The sequence below is a fragment of the Aquila chrysaetos genome, chromosome 17, assembly GCF_900496995.4.
Source record: "Aquila chrysaetos chrysaetos chromosome 17, bAquChr1.4, whole genome shotgun sequence".
Taxonomy (NCBI): domain Eukaryota; kingdom Metazoa; phylum Chordata; class Aves; order Accipitriformes; family Accipitridae; genus Aquila; species Aquila chrysaetos.
In genome coordinates, this window is record NC_044020.1 from 18,911,696 (window position 1) to 18,931,197 (window position 19,502).

Here is a 19,502-nt window from a genome sequence, read left to right on the forward strand (position 1 = left end):
AGAGTTAATCGTCTTCCTAGTAGCTGGTACAGTGCTATGTTTTGGGTTCAGTATGAGAAGAATGTTGATAACACTGATGTTTTCAGTTGTTGCTAAGTAGTGTTTAGTCTCGAGTCAAGGATTTTTCAGCTTCTCATGCTCAGCCAGCAAGAAGGCTGGAGGGGCATAAGAAGTCGTGAGGGGACGCAGTCAGGGCAGCTGACCCAAACTGGCCAAAGGGATATTCCATACCATGTGATGTCATGCCCAGTATATAAACTGGGCGGGGCTGGGGGGAAATTGCCACTCAGGGAGTAAGTGGGCATTGGTCAGCAGGTGGTGAGCAATTGCATTGCGCATCACTTGTATATTCCAATCCTGTTATTGTTAGCATTATTAGTTTCTTCCTTTCTGTTCTGTTAAACTGTTCTTATGTCAACCCATGAGTTTTACCTTCCCCCCCCGCCCCGATTCTCTCCCCTATCCAACTGGGTGTGGGGGGAGTGAGTAAGCAGCTGCATGGTGCTTAGTTGCTGGCTGGGGTTAAACCACAACACTTGAGTTGGAAATGTAGGTCTTGCATCTGAGAGATAGTACACCATACTGACCAACTTGGCATTTATGCCTTTGTCTCTCCAACAACAACAACAACAAAAAACCCCACTCAATGCCACAAAACATTTACTCCCTTAGTTATGTTCCTTGCCTTGTTATGCCATGTGTTTTAGCCCAGGGGCACATACTAATATAGAGAACTTTTAGCAACAAAAAGCACAGACAGACAGCTTTTACTGTCTTGTTTTTTCTTAATTTTTAAGAGTTATAGTATGATCACATAAGATCAGGTCTGTTGCTCAGACCTCATAGTTTCTGATAGCTGGGGTGCTGGACTAGATGGCTCCACAGGTCCTTTCCAGCCTCAAGTATTCTATGATTATATGTAGGAAGCACACTTACCCTAGAAAATCAAAGTCAATGGTGGAATATTTGGCTTGAATTAGAGCCCATAATCCCCAAAAGAAGTGGGAAGCCTGAAAGAAAAAAATTCACCAGTGAAATATTAATATTATATAAAATCCAACATGTAAACATATTCTTGCATCGAGACAAAAAGTTATCTGCAAGAGAACTCTCAAACCCCAATCTTTTTGTAAAGTTATTTGATATCTCTTTACCAAAAAGATTGGTAAACAAGTATTATAGAATTAATTACTGGCAATTGGAGGAGTAAATCCTGACTCGCCATGTGTCACTTTGAAGAAAAATAATGTTGCATTTAGGAAATAGGCCATCTATTAAGTAGACTGTTGTACAACTATATACACCATGTTAAAAAATGCACATAAATAAGACTATCTCATTTCTACTGCTGCTACTTAAATGTGTTATTCTACACATATTCAACTCTAGTGCAAATACAAAATTCCTTTTGAATCTTGATTACAACCCTTATGCCATTGTAAGAACAACTCACTTTCACTACTGACTTGGACAAAGAGATATGATCTGTAGCTATATAAGAGAATCTCTAATTCATCAGCATTTACACAAATTTCTCATCTGTTCCAAACTTACTTCTGAGTCCAGATAAGTAGTCTGGAAGCACATGTTCAGTTTCAGATTGAAACTATGGATTACATTAATGATATGATTGCTAGAATACTTCAAATGAAAAATACATGTAATGCCCATGAGCTTGATACTCTCCTTGTGTAAGACCTTTCTGGACCACCCAGGTTACAAGTGATATACTTCAGACTTCTGTTCAGTAAAGAACTGCTTACAGTAATTACCTAAATTGCTTCCTGAAGCTTGCATGTAACACTTTACCAGAAGCGTAGAAGACACATGCATGCACACAAACCTGAGAACACCTTAAAATGCCAACTATTGTACATACATGTGAATCTTTCTTGTACCTGCAGTTTAAATAACTTCACCTGATAGCAAGCAGTTTGGCATTTTACACCAGCATCCAATAAGTTTAGTTTGTATTTTCTCTTAACAAAGTTTCCCAAATTAACTGACACAAGAGTGTTTGGCAGTATTTGTGCATCATGTGTGGTCTATAGGAAAGTCTTGAGCTGTTCTCCAGGAACTCTATCCTCTTAAACATTAGCATGACCATAGTTTAAAACTGACAAAAAAATGCTATATATTTTAAAACAGACCACCAGCCTACTTAATTGCAGATCTTTCCTAAATGAATGGGATAGTTGAATTTAACAGTAACAGTTGATAATAAGAGTTTTTAAAAAGAGTAAGAACAAACAAGCTGGTATTTTTAAGGGCCTGTTTAATAATCGTCTTCCTGGAATGTGACCTGTAGGTGTGCTTGGATTAGTCAGAAAGAGGACTGAAATAAGGCCAAACTGGCTTTTTAGCCTTAGTCCACCTATGAATAGTTTGGCATGCTATTCTTCAGGAGAAAGCAAAATAAAAGTTACCTAGCTATTGGGTAAAGGCACTTTTGCTGTAGCATTTCCTATCACATCCTCTAGGCAAAACAAGATTAGTACTAGTCGGAAAACATAACAAAAACAATGTGAACATATAAAGTATCTTCCGAAATCCCACAGAGATAGAGTTTGGAAAAAAGATGATGACATCTTCAAACTGCTTCTAACAGCATACATAATTGGGATATTCAAAGACTCAATGCCACACCTATTTGACTTCTTATTCTACCTCCATGAATTACACTTGATGTGGTTTTTTTTTTCCATGAAGGACAAGGCACCAAAGACAGATCAAAATTGAACATGCTCCATTCTTTCAAAGGGAAAGAACAAGGAAACGAAGCTTTTACATCCAAAGTCTACGAAAGACAAACTGACAAACAGAAGACAGCTTATAACACACAAGATACAGGAGGAGGAAGGAGCAGAGTAACACAGCCAGCCCTCACACTCTACAGAAAGGCAGAACTTCTGGGGAACCACATGAGACTAACACGTGCACTTCACTACCATTTAAACCACTAAGGTGACCAAAACCAAATCTAAAAGCAACTCGCTGCTTGCCAAGACACTGCAGGCAAGGAAAGAGTTAAGGTAGTACTGAAAGACTCTAGAGTGACCCAATTATCTGTTAAAAATAATTCTTAAAAAAAAATTGAAGTATCCTAGTTTCACTCTAACAAAATTTTAATAGCTTATTTTAAAAAGGCTTTTTAAGTCATAAGATTTACAGGTCTTTATGAAGCACTACCTTGCTCTTCTGTCTTACCATTACAAGAAATAGCACAGACCTACCATAAGCTCTAGCCAACTCAAAAACGTGCCAGACCAATAAGCAGCCAATAGAAATACTCACTAAAAGCTCATCTCCTTGTTTGCTGAATGCTCACTGCCTCTTTCACTAGGAATATTCTACAGAGAATTTTTAACACACAACATAGCAGAAAGCTTCCATAGGCCAGGTTAAAGAAGTTTTTCCTCACATTCCACAGCACTCAGAATAAGAAACTGGCAATTAGATTTGTCCATAGAGTAGCAGGCTTCTCTATAGCATTTTAATATATTCTAATCAAGTGTTCGTTATTTACCAGTGCAAACTGATTGACTTGGACATATAGAACTTCAACTTCTTTTTCACTGACTTCTGTGCCAAATCCTTTATATTCTTTGTAGGCCTCAAGGTAAGATCTCAGCCATTGTTCCTGTAATTTTCTGTTAGGATAAAGGCTGTAGTCTACCTCATTTACTCCTAGAAAAAGAAAAAATACCTATTAGAACCTTCCGGTGTCTAAAAAGACCATTAGAATCACATGACTGGACTACTTCCCCCCTCCCCACCCTCAACATGCATGCACAAACTGATGTGGACTAATATCAGTGTTTTTATTTTGACCTGACTTTATCAGTTACGTGTTGGCAAGAATGTCTCACACAAAAATCAGAGCTTTCAACGTAGCACAGAGTTTTATGCTATATATGTTTTCAGCCACATACATATTCTTTGAGAGAAACCTCAAGAAAAAGTATTTGCATTATGAAACAAAAGCCCTCCCAAACATATCAAATATTACACATTTCATAGGAAAAGGGACTTGTATGCAACAATATCCAAAGCTGAATCCAGATGCATATACATTGTCACCAACTAAGCTCATATTTGAGAAAAATTTACTAGCAGTCTACTTCTCTCCTCCACAGGGTATTAGTAGAATTAGAAGTCTTATCTCCATAACCGCTCTTTTTGCCCCATTTTTCTTCCTATACTGGAGGATGCTTAGTCACAGGCCGTAAGGAGTCTGTCAGGAGTCCCAAACACAGTTCAATCCCACTAGCTATCCTTACCAGAGGACTTGGGAATTCTCCTTAAGTCTTATTTTATGAACTGTGCAACCCCCTAGCACCTAAACTCTTTCCTGTGTCAGATCTACTCAAATTTAGCTTAAAAAAAAAAATCATATTTTTACTGGATGGATAGAGAATAGCAGAGTGAGAGCACAACTGTTCTTCATAGGCAAAATAAAAAATTAAAAAAAAAAGGTATTTGCGGACTTAAGTCTTCTTACTGTACTTAGCTCTTTAAAGATGTCATCAAACTCTGAGAAGTCCCAGATGAAAAATCAAAAGCTCTCAAAGGTATTTTGTAAAGAATTCAACTTGCTTTCCAAATACTTAAATTACCAAGTACACAAATTATCAAGTATACACTCTGAATTTTTTTTAAGTTATCTAGACTTAACATTCCATTTGTGAAACAACGACTGGGAGATTAAGGCCCCTAATTTCACCATACTGCACTTTCCATCGCTACTAATCATTGTGTAGGTTCTTCCTCTCGCCCCATCATCTGAAATAACACAGCAAACACTCAAGGTTATTTCTCTCTTACAGAGTAAATGCAATGGGCATTCACTGAAAAAGTTTGAACTAGTTAATGAATGACTCTACAAACACCTTATTCCTAAATCCCTACCTTCTTCCCATGTCTTAGCCTTTACCTCCCATTTTATGACATGACTCAAGGGCAAGTACTTAGCACACACATTTAAAGCCACCAAAAAAACCCACATAAGCCTGCCATTTGGAACTGTGGAACCACACAGCATATTCTCAATATACACCTATACTGTAAAAGATACATCCGCAGTGTTTAATTACAGTGGGCTGTCTCTGCTGTGTCATTTCACAGAAGGATACTGTGAAAGCTCCGAGTTCTGTATTTATTTAACTCTCCAAAAACTTAGGCCATGATGTTCCCATTTCTGGGTTAGCAGAGCTGCAAAGGAAGGGCATTAACTGGCCTGCAAGATAAGACAACAACATATTTTGATACCATCAGATAAACAGCTACATACCTGTATCTAGATACACAGACAAAGAAAATATGCAAGAATGAGGCTTTTCATAAAACCAGTTTACCTTTACCTCAGAAATCCAATTTTTACCTGCAAATTCATTGAAGTGATTTCCAATGTCATAAGCTAGGTAGTTGTATCCAGAGTACTCATAGTCTATGAACTGCACATCACCTATGAGAGACACAACAGCAGCAACATCAGAGTCCATATCAAATGAAGTCACAGCCCTAATCCTTTGGTGTCCTTTGAAGTTTTGGGGGAAAAACAAAACAAAACCACACACCCGTCTTACTTGTGCCCAGTTGTGTGCACTCAGACATTCCAGGGTAAGGCTGTGATTTTTATGATATGAGATCCCCTTGAGTAATTATTCAAGAAAGCTCTTAGATAATTACTTAGAGCTTACAATTCTCTATTTTTAAACTCTGAATAGCAGAATTTCAATTTTAACTTCTACCACACGAGGGCATCCCTTACCTTCAAAATAAGAAATACAGTAGAGGATCTTTATTTTATGTAGAAAGAGCAGATCAATTTTTCCCAGACTTAAAAAAACAGTCCTGTTTATTCTCACACAAGTGTGCAACCACAGCAGACTGACACATTGCAACATGCTGATATTTCCTTTAACATGTTGATATTTACTGCTTCCCCCAACCACACTTACAAAGCAAGACTTCTTCATTGTCGCTTTTTCTAGCTGGATTAAACTAGTCTCAAGAAATCGTCAGACAATCCTCAAGTCCTCAAAACTATGAAACTCTGTAGTGTTGTGTAAACAATGACTGATAAAGCAGTAAATACAGCCCCGAAATGTTTCTAAATTACATTTACCTACAGTGAAGCTGGGGAAAATGCTTCACTCAAGGTAATACAGCATTGAAGCTGCTCAATAATGTCTACACCACATCAGTCAAAACATTAACAAGACAGATTAGGTAAAACTAGAGTGCTTCTATTTTAAGGGAAACCAGCAAAATTACTAAATACATCAGAAAAGGAAGCAATGGGTTAACTTAAGAGGTGTTTTCACTAAAACATTAAAATGTAAAACCTTACATTTCCCACTGGTATGCTGAAATGGGCAATTTTGACAGTTGCACTCTTCTCCCTCTCTATACCCATTCTTTTGAAGACTAGCTGCATATTAACTCAATAAAAACATACTCCTATTACAACAATCAATCTTCTTAGCAGGACTTAAAACATTTTACAGATACTAATGCTAACTACCAAAACTCCAGATCAAAAAAAAGTAAATAAAAAATGTTAAAGTATGTTATGTATTTCCTAGACTAATAATATACTGCATCCTTAAGATTTATGAACATCACACATACCAAATACAATAGTTTTGCCAGATAAACGTCCTGACCAAGTTAGCACAGAACAACTTTGTTAGAAGTGTTCCTTCCTATGCAGTTCATCTTCACCATATTTGAAACACTAAGATTAATGTTTTCCAGATGGAAAAATCTTCTTGTCTAAACACTTATAATGGAAGTTAAACCCCACAACGTGAACAAAATCACTTAGTCACAATCCTCCAAGTCAGAGTTTACCCTTACTTTCACAGAAAGGAAGGACTGCTTACCAAGATTATGAGGTTAAACCTTTTAGGCTCTAACAAACCAACATGAAAGTGGCCTGAAAAGTGGCAAGCTCCTCCCAGGAAAATCTTGTTGGCAATCGAAAATTGAGGTTCTCTAGAACTCTGAAGGGACAAGAAATTTTACAGCAGCTGCAGCCAAGATCTTATAATATTGTCACACATTAACTTTTGCCCCTGCTTGACTGGCAGATTCATACGTTTGTACTTCCCACTGCTTCTTTAGCACCACTTTTTAAAAGGAGACACCTGTAAGTTACAAGCCAGTCAAAATGCACAGCCCAACCCTGGTTAATATTCTGCTACACAACTGATCTGAATGCCCCCGCACCCCCAAAGATTTAATAATGCTTGTATTTAGGTATGGTTTTTTTCTTCCTCTCTCACACGAAATACAAACATGGCAGGTAAAAGTCTGCTTGCAAAATAACATAAGGAATACTTTAAATTTTTCATGTGCAAATTTCATCTTGAACATACCTATGTGCTGTTATGCATTTTTAAGTACAGCTAACATTTAAAACTTACTTCCAGGTATAAATAATATTACATACAATTAACAAGATATGGGTGAGGCTGTTACTAGGCACTCTACTATGGGGAAATGCATGTGAACAAGTGACATGATAAACCTTCAGTCAGTGCACAATAGCACAATGCATGGCACCAGAAGCCAGCAACAATGGCATACATAATCTGTAGCAGATGAAGAAAATTTGGTAAACTGACATTTGATAAGACAAAAGTTCAAAGTGAGAAAGTCTGGCATTTTTACTGATATCTTTCAGACTCATGCTGCTGTGGAACTCAACCTTAAATTTAATTTTTGCATGAAGGCTCAAAATAAAGATGCAGAGTTCTTTCCGTGAAACTGAAAGAAAGCAAAAACTTTGTTTGCCACTTCATAAATGTGTAACACATACATGTCCCAGCTACCGTGTTTTAGAAAAAGCAGAAGAAACTTTGCATTAATCGTTTAAATATCTATAGTATTAGAAGTTACTCTTAAGATTTACTGCAGTTCGTACAGGAAAGCCACTTCTAAAAGATATGGCTTACATTAGTAATTAAGCAGCTAGCTTTTGTTTTGCAGTTTCTAAAAAGTACAAAGAATTGGTACATCCCACCGATATCACTGGGAGCAGAGGCAGACAACAAGAGACACTAGGCTAAGCACATTTGTATTTTATTGAAGCAAGACATGATTTAAAACTAAGCTCTATCATCTCTCTGGAGAAGCTACTATTATCAAAAGGAACAGAGACATCAAGAGTAGTGACTATTTCAAGTTGAAACACATTCCTTTCTTCCGGGGATCTCCTAGTGTAGACAATATGCAATGTCATCTACGAAAACCATAAAAAGATACAAAATGGAATACATGTGTTCCATACACCAGAAATTATTTTTTTTTTTTAAATAGATCAAGTAGTAGTCAATAAAGCATCTGCTAGATCTCCTCCAGGAACTGAAAGGTATGAGCATGATGACACCTCTCTTTCTAGCTGCTCTTCACTTTTAATGGTTTAATAAGGTAAGCACTTTCTAGGTGCAAGTCCTAGCTGTATTTACCACAGCAGAACGACGTATCCTGAGTTCTGTCCCATCCTGCTCATCAGGTAAGCCACTGAGGCCCTAGAAGACAGCTTTAGTAAAGACAATGATCTATGCTACAAACATACTTGAAAATTTGCAAATGGGTCATATACCTAAAGAATAATTTTAGCTGTAAATACCCAATATAGCTTTGCAAAACAAAATAGGTTTTTATATCAAAACCAGAAGCCTTAAACATACCTCAGTCTTCAGAAGCACTGAGCACCCACAGACTCCTACCAAAGATCATAGAAAACATTGGGTAGGCAGAGGGAATAAACAGAACAAAACTAGCCATCTACCTACACACTTAACTTCCTGGCAGGTGGTTTTAATACATTCAAAAAGAGCACATATAGATACAAACAAAAGAATACTAATACTTGGTCTTACTGAATAGCAAGTATTTGAATACTCTTAAAACATCAGGTATTTTTTGAAACTCCCAGGTCACGCTGGAAAAAAAAAAACCCACCACAGAAAACTAAGAGCATCAGAACACAAGGTCTATAAATAAGCAGTACCAAGCATCAAGCATATTTTGACTATCTTGATGTTCAAATTGTAATTAAAAGCAACATGCAGCTCCGACTTATATCCTTCAAGGAGTAGATGACCGATAATTATAAGTTATGTAAAGTAACACTTGCAGATTTTCATATCCTGAGTGACTGAAGACGGACATTAACAAAACAGCAAGAGACAGAGTTCTCTCAGCCACAGCATGAGCAAATTTAAGTCAGGTGAGTGAAACTCCATTAAATGAAGCTAGCACTCAATATGCTATTCCAGTCTCATAAATAAAATTTAAGGACATGAGACCGATTCTTCTTAAAAGCAGTATGTGGCACAACTATGATTTCTCTTCCAAGTCTGAAAACACAAATTCAAGGCAGAGGACAAGTCTAAAGCAAAGCACTGGGACAAGCCATAATCGTTCTAACTGCATTGGATAGGAGTCCTAGTACATGTTGATAGTCTGTAGCTTAAACACATACACACACACACACACACCGTGCCTAGTAAACATGCAAATTAAGCATTCACAAACAACAAATACAGTGTTGCTAAAACCAATAAATGAGTTGTTTTGTTTGTGTCAGCTTCTGAAAAGCCAGATAAACAATACCAACTTTGCACAAACTTTACTGAAAAGAAAAAAAAGTAGTTAATCTATAAGACCAATTCTCTCTCTTTTAATTCCAGTTTACCGTCACCAAGGTCTTTGTTACACAGAAGCCTTTCTAGATGGAAGACTAAACTTAGTATGAGTATAGCATCACCATAGCTGTTAACTACTTTCATATGGTTTGTTGCCATTCCTAATGAACCTTTAAAGATTCTATTTCGTGCCCTTGCAAAATTTTTTGTATACCAATAAAAGCTTTTGCTCTGCTAAACAGAATTCCAGCAATACATGTTTATTTACAGTTAAAGCTGATCTTCCACTTCTAAAATAATGTTCCTCATCTTAGGATTGTACTAACAGATTGATTTTTTTTTTTTTTCCTCTGTAAAAAGTACACTATAAGAAACAACTTTCAAATGACAAATATTCTTTCTACAGATGGCATTGAGGTTTGGTTACTATGAAAATGGTACCTGCTGTACCCACTTTGCAGAAGTTTTACAACACAGTACACATATGAAACTTATGTTTAAATGTTGCACATTTATTTCATATTTCCAAGTCTCTATTTGCCCCCCAGCTGTTTACAGCTAGCTTGAAGCCAAAGTACTTTACATACCTCCCTCCTCCCCACCCTGTCCCCAAACACTAAGCACTCACACACTCACTATTGTAGGATTGATTGCTCATAAGTGATGCACTGCTGGCATTGTTTTTCCTCCATTCTGTTTACAAAAAGAAAAGCATATTGCATTTGTTTTAAAAGTAGGAACTTCAAGCCTATTGACCATGATAGCGAACCTTTTAAAGGAATTCCTTTGGTTTTTTTGGCAGCATGGTTCTACTATGAAAAGTGACTATAAAAATTATTTTTACCTCAATGGGTCTGTTCTGGAATGCTAAAATTCAAGGTAGTGTCAGCACTGAAAAAACCCACACAGTAAAAAAAGATTTATTTTTCATACTACAATATCACAACTCCAACGGGTGCAAGACCACAAGCTGATTTTTTTTTTTTTTGCATACCTTCCATGCTTGCTTCCCTCCCCCGCCTTTTTAAGCGGAACTATAACCCGTCATTGAAACTAAGTAAAACCAATGGAATTTGGTACTGAATTCTTAGAATTTAAAATTTACATTAATAGCATTGTACAGGTATACAATAGCATATACCTATGTAACTAGAAGTACTAGCAATTCCCTGCAAAAGTGGTATTACTCAGAGAAAAATTTGTATACAAGCCACCAAAAGACTTTATTTTCACAATTCACATGCATTCAGTGCGTATCTGATGCAGAAATTGGTTATACATACACAGCCAGTTTTCATACTAGAACCAACTCCACCATGTTTCTGTTAGTCTTTTAGAACTTGAGGCACATAAGCTTAAGAGGTCAAAGACCAATGATGACTGATGGAGGCGACTTCAGTTCCATTCACAGCCATTTACTTCACACGCTTTTGGCTTACATACCAACTGCCTCATCATCAAACTGTCACTAACAAATATGAAGCTACTAGAAGGAATGCATCATCCTCACCTCAAAAGAAAATATTGATCTGATATGATGAATTTGTTGTACTCAGCTGAGCTCAGATATTTGAGATGGGAAGAAAGTTGTGCATTTTTACTGTGCAATGGCCACTTTAGTGTCAGAATTTTGCCTTTTTTGTTTTAATATCCTGTTTAATTGATTCATTTAGTAACCGAACCTCAAACCACTAAAAACAGAAATACAAGAAACTGCAGGTATATACAGAAGCTTTATAGATTTTAATCCAAGGCTTTCTTTAATAACATGAATTATGAGTTACATGTATTATAAACAAAAACAAAAAGTAATTAATCTTTACTAAAACATGTACTGCCTACAACTATTTAAATAAACTAGGTATTTACAAAAGAAATCTTTAAGATGCCTATGTACCTCATGCAGAAAATAGAGTCACTGAATGTAGCATTAAGTAGCACTAAGATACTTCATTATGGAAGTGTATTCCCACAATCACAAAACAAAACAATACACATATAGGAGATAATGTCTTCAGGTTATTTTCTATGCTTGTATGATTATTTTTTTCTTCATAAAAGCTTTATACAACTGGAATAGAATTAACGTGAACTACATACTTCGAAGCCTAGTCATACAGGCAGACTAGGGATTAACAAATTCATTAATTCATTAAAGAAAAGCAATTAACACCAACATTCTTCCTCTGTACATTAACATACAGATGAGAATTAACTAATTAAGCAACTTAGTATTTCTACAGATATCACTACCATTACATTGGGTCTTAAAAGCTCAAACTGAGTTCACTTGAACAAGTCAGTAAAATGACACCACTGATAGCAAATGCAATTACAGCATAAAGCCACTCGCTACTTACTGTTTAGTTCAATACCTACCTCGTTTCTTGTTGTAAATAATATTTTTACACAACAGGTCATTGTGACAGAGTACCACTGGTGATCCTAAATTTGACAGTCTTTCCTTCATCCAGGCCATCTCTTCCTGAAGAACTTGAGGACTTGGAATGTCACGTAAAAACCTTTTCAGGCATAAGACGTTTGAGAGTTAATATTTAGTACTCTGTGTACCATACCAAGCATTTGTAATGAAATTACTTGTTTTCCTCTACATTCTTCTTGCAAATAATTCAATAGACCTTCTCCCAAACCAGGGCACTCTTTCCCCTGGCACAACAGCAGTCAAATTATGACAATTATTTCCCTGTCCTCCCCAAAAAACAATTTTCTGAAGATTATCTGTGCTGTAAACATAACAGTAGTCCAAAAATCAGGAGTAGAACTTGCATACACTCCTGCACATTTTTAAAGGAGTAAAGATTAAAAGGGTTATAGCATGAATTTCATTCACTTTTTGCTCATGGTTACATCCTTCAAGGATACACAACAGTAAGTACCAAGTACTATATGTATCTATACAGAGGAAATGAAACATTCATTTTTAGTTCTAGTCACAGTAAATATGCTTAAGTAGCCATTTTATCTTCTAGATTTTCAATTAACTATTCAAGTTCTCAGTTTTCCTAAGAATTTTTTGTTGTCGAAGAGTGGGGGGGGGGGGGAAATCAAACTTTGCTAGAGCATTCTTTAATTACAATGCAGCAAGAAGGGCAGTTGGCATCAATGATTTCAAAGAAGTTCCACAAAGAATGTTTTTAAGCTGGAATCTGCTTCCTGAGTGATATGAAGTTTGATGATATTGCACAAACAGTGCCTAATTACAGTTTTAGCTTAAAGTTTGATCTCCACTCCCCAAGAAACATTGTCTTCAACTCAAGACAATGATTACATTTAGATTAGAGCCCAGAAATTTTATTTAGGTTAAATATTGCTCCTAGTTTTGCCATTCCTCTCATCCCAATCTTCCAGTGACTGACACTAGAACCCTTTGAAATACTTCCTTATTTTGTTAAGCTCCTAAGAACCATGGTTTGACTTACAATGCAAGAGCTATACTGGGATGCAAAAAACAAAAAGTAATTAAACCCTTAAACCCAGGTGACACCATTATTCATACTTCATGATAGCACAGGTCTAGAATGACTGCGTGGATACCTTTTCCTCCTCTGGAAAACACTTTGGGAGCTCATCCTATCACCCAAAACAGCCTTTCATTAACTTTACTTTTACATCACCCAATTTTAGACAAATTTATAAACTGAACAAATACAAGACAGCTAAGACATGCAGAATGAACAACAAGCAGTACTCTTGCAACGCCAGGAAACATGCTTTTAGTATTCACCCTAGAACATCGATCTCAGTTTGAGACTGATGGTTCTCTTAAAAACTGTTGAGACAACTACCTGAAGTACATGACCTTGATTCTTTAACATCATTTAAGTGTCCAGTCAAACCAAGAGCTATATGTACATATACACAATATACCAAATGAATTTAAAAACTCTCCTTATCATATTTGACATATATACAGCTACTTCAGTATACAAGAGTATGACAAAACTCAAAATTTTACAAACTATTTTACAAACACTATGTGGTAAGACAAACCTGTTTTTTTAAATATTCTTCTACTCCTCAACCAAAAAGAATGGCAAGTCAAGCAAGCACATAATGAAATACCTACCTTTTATTTACTTCCTCATCTGCAAATTCTGTGGGTATAAGAGAGAAGTATTTCCCCATCTTCAGCCACAGATTAGATTTAGGGATCCATCCATTGTGTGCATGAATAGTATGGATTTTAGCAAGCTGTCTGGCAATGAGTCTAAAAAAAAAAAGTTCAAATTAATGTTATATTGAATGTATATCTGACAGTCTTTATTGTATTTTTCCTAGCAAAAAGACAACTACAATATATTTAACAGAAAAATTGTAAAAAATGCAGCAAAAGAATCCAAAGAGGGTTTAAACAAGAGCAGCACACCTATAGGGTAGCATCTTTCAAGACTCAAAAGGTCATTAACAGCACTACTTGAGAGAGGGGAGGCAGGAGGGATTGGAGTTCAGTTACAGCATGCATACTTCACCTGTATTTACAGTCTCTTCAACTTGCTTATCTTTAGAAGAGTTGACTCAAATTAGCTGCCGTTGTTAGGCAAATGCATTTCAGTACGTACATGAAAAACTAAAATCTTAAGACATCAGTACTTTCTGTTCACTGCTAATAGTTTAAAAAATTATGTCTCAATGGAAGACTATCTTGAACCTACTTACAAAAGGAATGTATTAGAAACAGAGCTAGGAGTACTTGCTTTAATCAAGTCCAGCCCCCTACAACTCCACTTTCTTAAATGATCTCCCTAATGGTAACATGCAAGTGTTAAATAATCACAATAAGCAGACCTCTAAGCAGTCTTCTGGGGAGGCAGCAAGGATCATTTGTTCAGCACTGGAATACCATGATAACTAAGATAGAGGACAGTGAGCTGTCAAGAGTGTGAACATCAATTTAGTGCAGGCTTATAAATATTTCTTTTCTGCCTGCTCATAAACTAAGCTTGAGATCCTTTGGGCCTGACAGAATACCATAAATGCATCATAGAACTTGAATAATGAAATAATAATTTAAAAACCTTACCTGAAAATATCTGGATTGCATACATGCTCTGGATCCAGTGCTTCTCCCTGCATGAACTCGTAGCACAGGCCATTATTGAAAGTACAGTATAGTTGAGGTGCACAGCCATGGGCCTGCAACACACGGAAACTCTTCACTTCCTCATCTCGATCTACTAAAAGCTCGGTCTTATTTCCATAGATCCTAACTAGAACGACATCATCTGTTATGTCACCCACGTAGCAGCCAATTAATTTATTGGTGATTCCATCAGTGAACAGCTGAAAAGTAAAAATAATGCGTAAGCAATTCAGATCTGCATTTTCAACGTGCAGGAAAAGAATGCAGGGTTATTCTTTAGTTCATGAAACACAAATGCTTACTAGATTGAGCATTAACAAAATAAATCTTTAAGGTATAGGAAAATCATGAAGAAAATTGCAAGTATTTTTACCAGTAACATAAAAAAAAGAGGAAAATGTGAAAACATGCTATAGTGAATTACAGAAATACTACATGTAAAAGGCAATAACTGAAAGCTCAATATTGTAAAATGAGTTTCCACATAAGTACTCTGAAACTGATAGATTAAAATGGCTGAAATCAAAGCCCCAACAAGGCAGCAATCCTAAACAGGTATAAAACCAGTCATGAATACAGGTAGCATGAAAACAAAAACAATTTTGATGCACTTCAGAATTTCAATATTTCCTGATCACTGCACAACCAGTAAAAGATACTCCTGGAGTTCTAGACTACTCCTTTTAAAAAGCAAAATTCAGGTCAGAAACAGTTCAAGTTCAGTGGTTATCATCTTCCCACTAGCCTTCAGGTTTTACTGATTGAGAACAATTCCTACAGCTGCTCTGGCTCCTCTGCAAATTTGAGACAGTACTTAAAATTCAAGACCCTAGCCTTCAGCCTCAAGTACCATTCCAAATTTAAAAGCTTCTGACAAGACCCACTATCCTCTCGTTTTACTTCATAACTGGTACATGCCATCTAAAAGATTAAAAAAGCATTTTAAGTCCTTATCATTAAGTTGTATATAAATGTAATTTTTAAAGCCTTCCCATTTACTAGACTTTGACCGGTCTAGTCACTGATGCCTGAACATACTGAAGATGAAGCAAGTAACTGTCTACAAAAGTAAGAGCATTATTTAAGCATTATGTTTACATCTAATGACAACCTACTCACTGCCTTTCAAATAATGATGGAGGTATGGATACTACAAGTTCCCAGCTACGGAAAGGATGGGGGTGGACCAAAAAAACCCCACTCCTTAACTGCTGCTTTTCCTTTCACATTTGATGATGATGCCTAAAATAGTCATTATACAGGCTGAACTCCTGCAAATGCTACCTGACAAGCAGACTAGATCCTGAGTTACGGGGCTGCATGTACCCAGTTGCATGTAGTCAAGCATTTGAAATCCCACTCAATGCCTGCAAGAGTAACACAGCAGTTCTTAATCTCCTTGTACAATCCAGGACAGTTTTACAGCTCAGAAAACAGACATTTGGCACTTTCAAACTCTACATGCTGTCAACTCAGACTGAATGTTTAAGAACTTGCTAGATAAGCACTACCCATATTAAATCTAGCTGTTAGGTAGGTGACTGAAGGACAAGCCATTAACATTCTCAGGTGACAACATCACAAGCAAGAGCATCGCTGTTTTCATAACTACTGAACAGCCTCCTGCAGTCTTAAACATAAGTAGTAACCAATTTAAAGTCAAGGTTCTCACAGCAACTGTAATTTATATTCAAGTATAATTTTTTTTCTTGCTCTCTTTACAGTCATGCCTCTTCTCCCATTCTGTTGCCCCCAAAACCCTAAGTAAAACTTAATTAAAAAAGAATAATCCCTCCCACAAAGAACAAAGCCTCCTTTCAGGACCTTGCACTAAAACTTAAAAGTGAGCAGCAAGAAGTAGCTTCAAGTTGGTTAACATACACAGTTAGACATACACAATTTTCCCTTGGGAGGACATCCTGCAAGTTTAACTTATCACCTTTAGGAAGTGCTTTCACCATTAATTCTCATTTAGTTAACTCTACTGCCATACGAACAAGACAAATGGAGATACTGTCTGATCACGTTAATGAGAACTTTTTCAAACTATGCAGGTTCTTGAAGCTGCAAGCAGCTTTTATTTAAAGGCAACCTGAAGACCCTGGATAGATTTTTTTAATTCCTAATTGTAATAGAAGTCAGAAAATCAGCTGAAGAATGAAACCTATTTATCAGAATTAGAATCCTAAGTGTTCAGTGACAACAGCATGAACTCCTTATTTACTGATGTCCACTCACACATCCTCCCACGTCTTCTCCCTCCCTCAAGTCCTAAATCAGGCCCAGAACAAAAATACTGACAAATGGAGTGGTCTGTTGCTTTTCAGATCTTATACTAAACTTTAATATTTAATGAAAAAATACTTGTATTAAAAATACATGTCAACAACAAGAAACTTCTCTACAGGCAGTATCATTCCTTAAAACCTTGGACAGTTTGGGTGTGGTTTTTTTGTTGTGGGTTTTACATTTTTTGGTTGTGGGGTTTTTTTGTTTTTGTTTTAAATAAAGCAAAACAGAATTCAGAAACCTCGACATCCCCCCTCGCCCCCCCTCCAAGGGGTAGCCTTTATTTTGAAAAGTAAAGTGGTATCATTCAAACGCAAGTGACAGCTTATTTCCAAACCTCAGGGGTTTAGAGAAATCAAGCATTAGGAGCAATTTTTTTAATTCCTAAAGAAAAAATTCTGAAGTTGGCTCAAGTCTCCCCGTTTAGGAAGACACAGGACTTTCACAGTGGAAGATGCCGTGTTTTAGCTATTATGCCTTGCCTTCCTCAGCAAACCTATGTGATGAGGTGAACAAACTCCTGCAGAAAAGGACTGGGAAAGCTTTAGTTGTCATCACAAATAACAAGAAATAGCTCAAGTTCCTGAGTAGCAGAGGATATGAAGGTATTCCATTTTCTTAAACAGTTACGAATACTCAATCTTGCAGAAGTAGGTTCAGCAAATCATATACCTTTCATCCACACAGGGTAACCATAAATTCAAATAAACCTGCTTAAAGCCTCCTTGATTGACTCAAAATTAAGACTTCACAATTTATGGACACATTTTATTACTAGCTATTATTTTAATAGTCCAGACAAGGAGACAAGTAATGAAGAATCTTGCCTTAAACAGTGTTCATAGCAAGTAAATGTTATAATGTTAATCAGCGCAACTAAGAAAACTATACCATTTAGCACCATAGATACTGGTTTTCACATTAAAAAGAATACAACTGTATTCTAACACTGTTTTCTCTGTGGACATAAGCATATTGTTGCAACAATGCACATACCATATTCAAGAGAAGGATAATGTGCTGGAGCAGCGTTACTTAGTTTGAAGAGGCAGTACTTAAATTCATTTCAAGTATGGCTTGTAAATCACAAATGACATGTTTATATTATAACATATCCATTCATAACCTTCCCCCTTGTAAGTGTATTGCCACAAAACTATTTCGATCAGAAGGGACCTCCTGTCATCATCTAGTTCAACCTCCCTGCTCAAGAAGGGCCAACCAGAGCCAGTTGCCCAGGTCTGTGTCCAGCGAGATCTCCAGGAATTCCGAAGCCTCTACAACCTGTCTGGGCAACCTGTTCCAGTGTTTGACCACCTTCACAGTAATAAAAAAAAAAAAAAAAAAAAAAGCTTTTCCTGTGTTCAGACAGAATTTCACATGTTTTATTTTGCATTCATTGCCTTGTCTGTCACTGGGCACTGAGAATAGTCTAGCTCCCTCTTCTTCATTCCCTCCCATCAGGTATTTATATATATATGATCCCTGCAAGCCCTCTTTTTTCCAGGCCAAACAGTCCCAGCCTCTCCTCATATGAAAGATGCTCTAGTCCCTCAGTCATCTTCATGGCCCTTTGCTGGACTTGCTCCAGTGAGCCTGTATCTTATATTGGGGAGCCAAGAACAGGACACAACACTCTAATATGGCAAATCAATGTAGAAGTATTGATTCTCATACATTTTAGCATAAAACCAGAATTAACTCATTAAAAAGTTTAAAGAACACTTGCAGAATTGTTTTGTGTTGAGATGTTGATTAAGTATCTTGTCTGCAATACTTAAATGAAAACTTCTGAAATGTAGCATTAGAAAAAGCTCTTATCCTGTCATTGCAGGGCCAAAAGAACAGTGAAAGTTCTGCTGAACTAAGATGGATCAAAACCAGTAAGTATAAAATTCACTACCCCCTCTGAAGAGAAAGAAGTCTATTGTCTTCATCGAATAGCAAAGGCAGCAAACAAAATGGGCAGTAATTCCCAACATACAACAGCACTATTTCAAATCACTGGAACTTTTGCTACCGTTCTCTACTTCTTACAAAACAATCCTCTAATGAAGCTTGCCTTTCCCTCCATACAAAATTGTACTAGAAAAAGACAAAGCTCTAAGGCCATCAGAAATAGTCATACTACAAAAAAATAGTCATTAAGTAGCGCTGATGCAAAGAGTAAGAATTTGACTTCCTTATGCTGTTAAACAAGAAACTTTTGGCACTGTACAGCTTCTGTCATGCTGCACAGGTCTATTATCCCCTTAAAACAAGTCTCATTAGTGTTAATAAAAAGAAATCTACAACAAGGAAATTGGACTCCCTCAACTGATAATTTAGGAGCTCTACTTCTTATTAGCATCTATTTGTAACATGCTGCTATAAGTAATTGTTTACACCCAGAAGCATTTTAGTTATTGCTTCTTAAAAAGGCAGAAGGGTTTGCTTACTTTTCTAATAACATT

General features: G+C 36.6%; 1 protein-coding gene across 2 annotated transcripts in view; it reads right to left on the reverse strand.

Annotated features, from left to right (window-relative positions):
* Nucleotides 1–19,502, reverse strand: part of ETNK1 (ethanolamine kinase 1) — a 35,140-nt gene that overhangs the window by 7,904 nt on the left and 7,734 nt on the right. For both annotated transcript variants that reach the window (XR_003927105.2, XM_030040365.2), the window contains exons 2-7: nucleotides 14,701–14,960; nucleotides 13,747–13,887; nucleotides 12,039–12,181; nucleotides 5,381–5,464; nucleotides 3,527–3,687; nucleotides 937–1,010 (exon numbers count right to left, since the gene is read on the reverse strand). Coding sequence is in view for 1 of the 2 variants with exons in the window: in XM_030040365.2 (XP_029896225.1) it covers nucleotides 937–1,010; nucleotides 3,527–3,687; nucleotides 5,381–5,464; nucleotides 12,039–12,181; nucleotides 13,747–13,887; nucleotides 14,701–14,960 (863 nt within the window). In the remaining variant the exon portion in view is untranslated. The remainder of the gene's footprint in view (nucleotides 1–936; nucleotides 1,011–3,526; nucleotides 3,688–5,380; nucleotides 5,465–12,038; nucleotides 12,182–13,746; nucleotides 13,888–14,700; nucleotides 14,961–19,502) is intronic.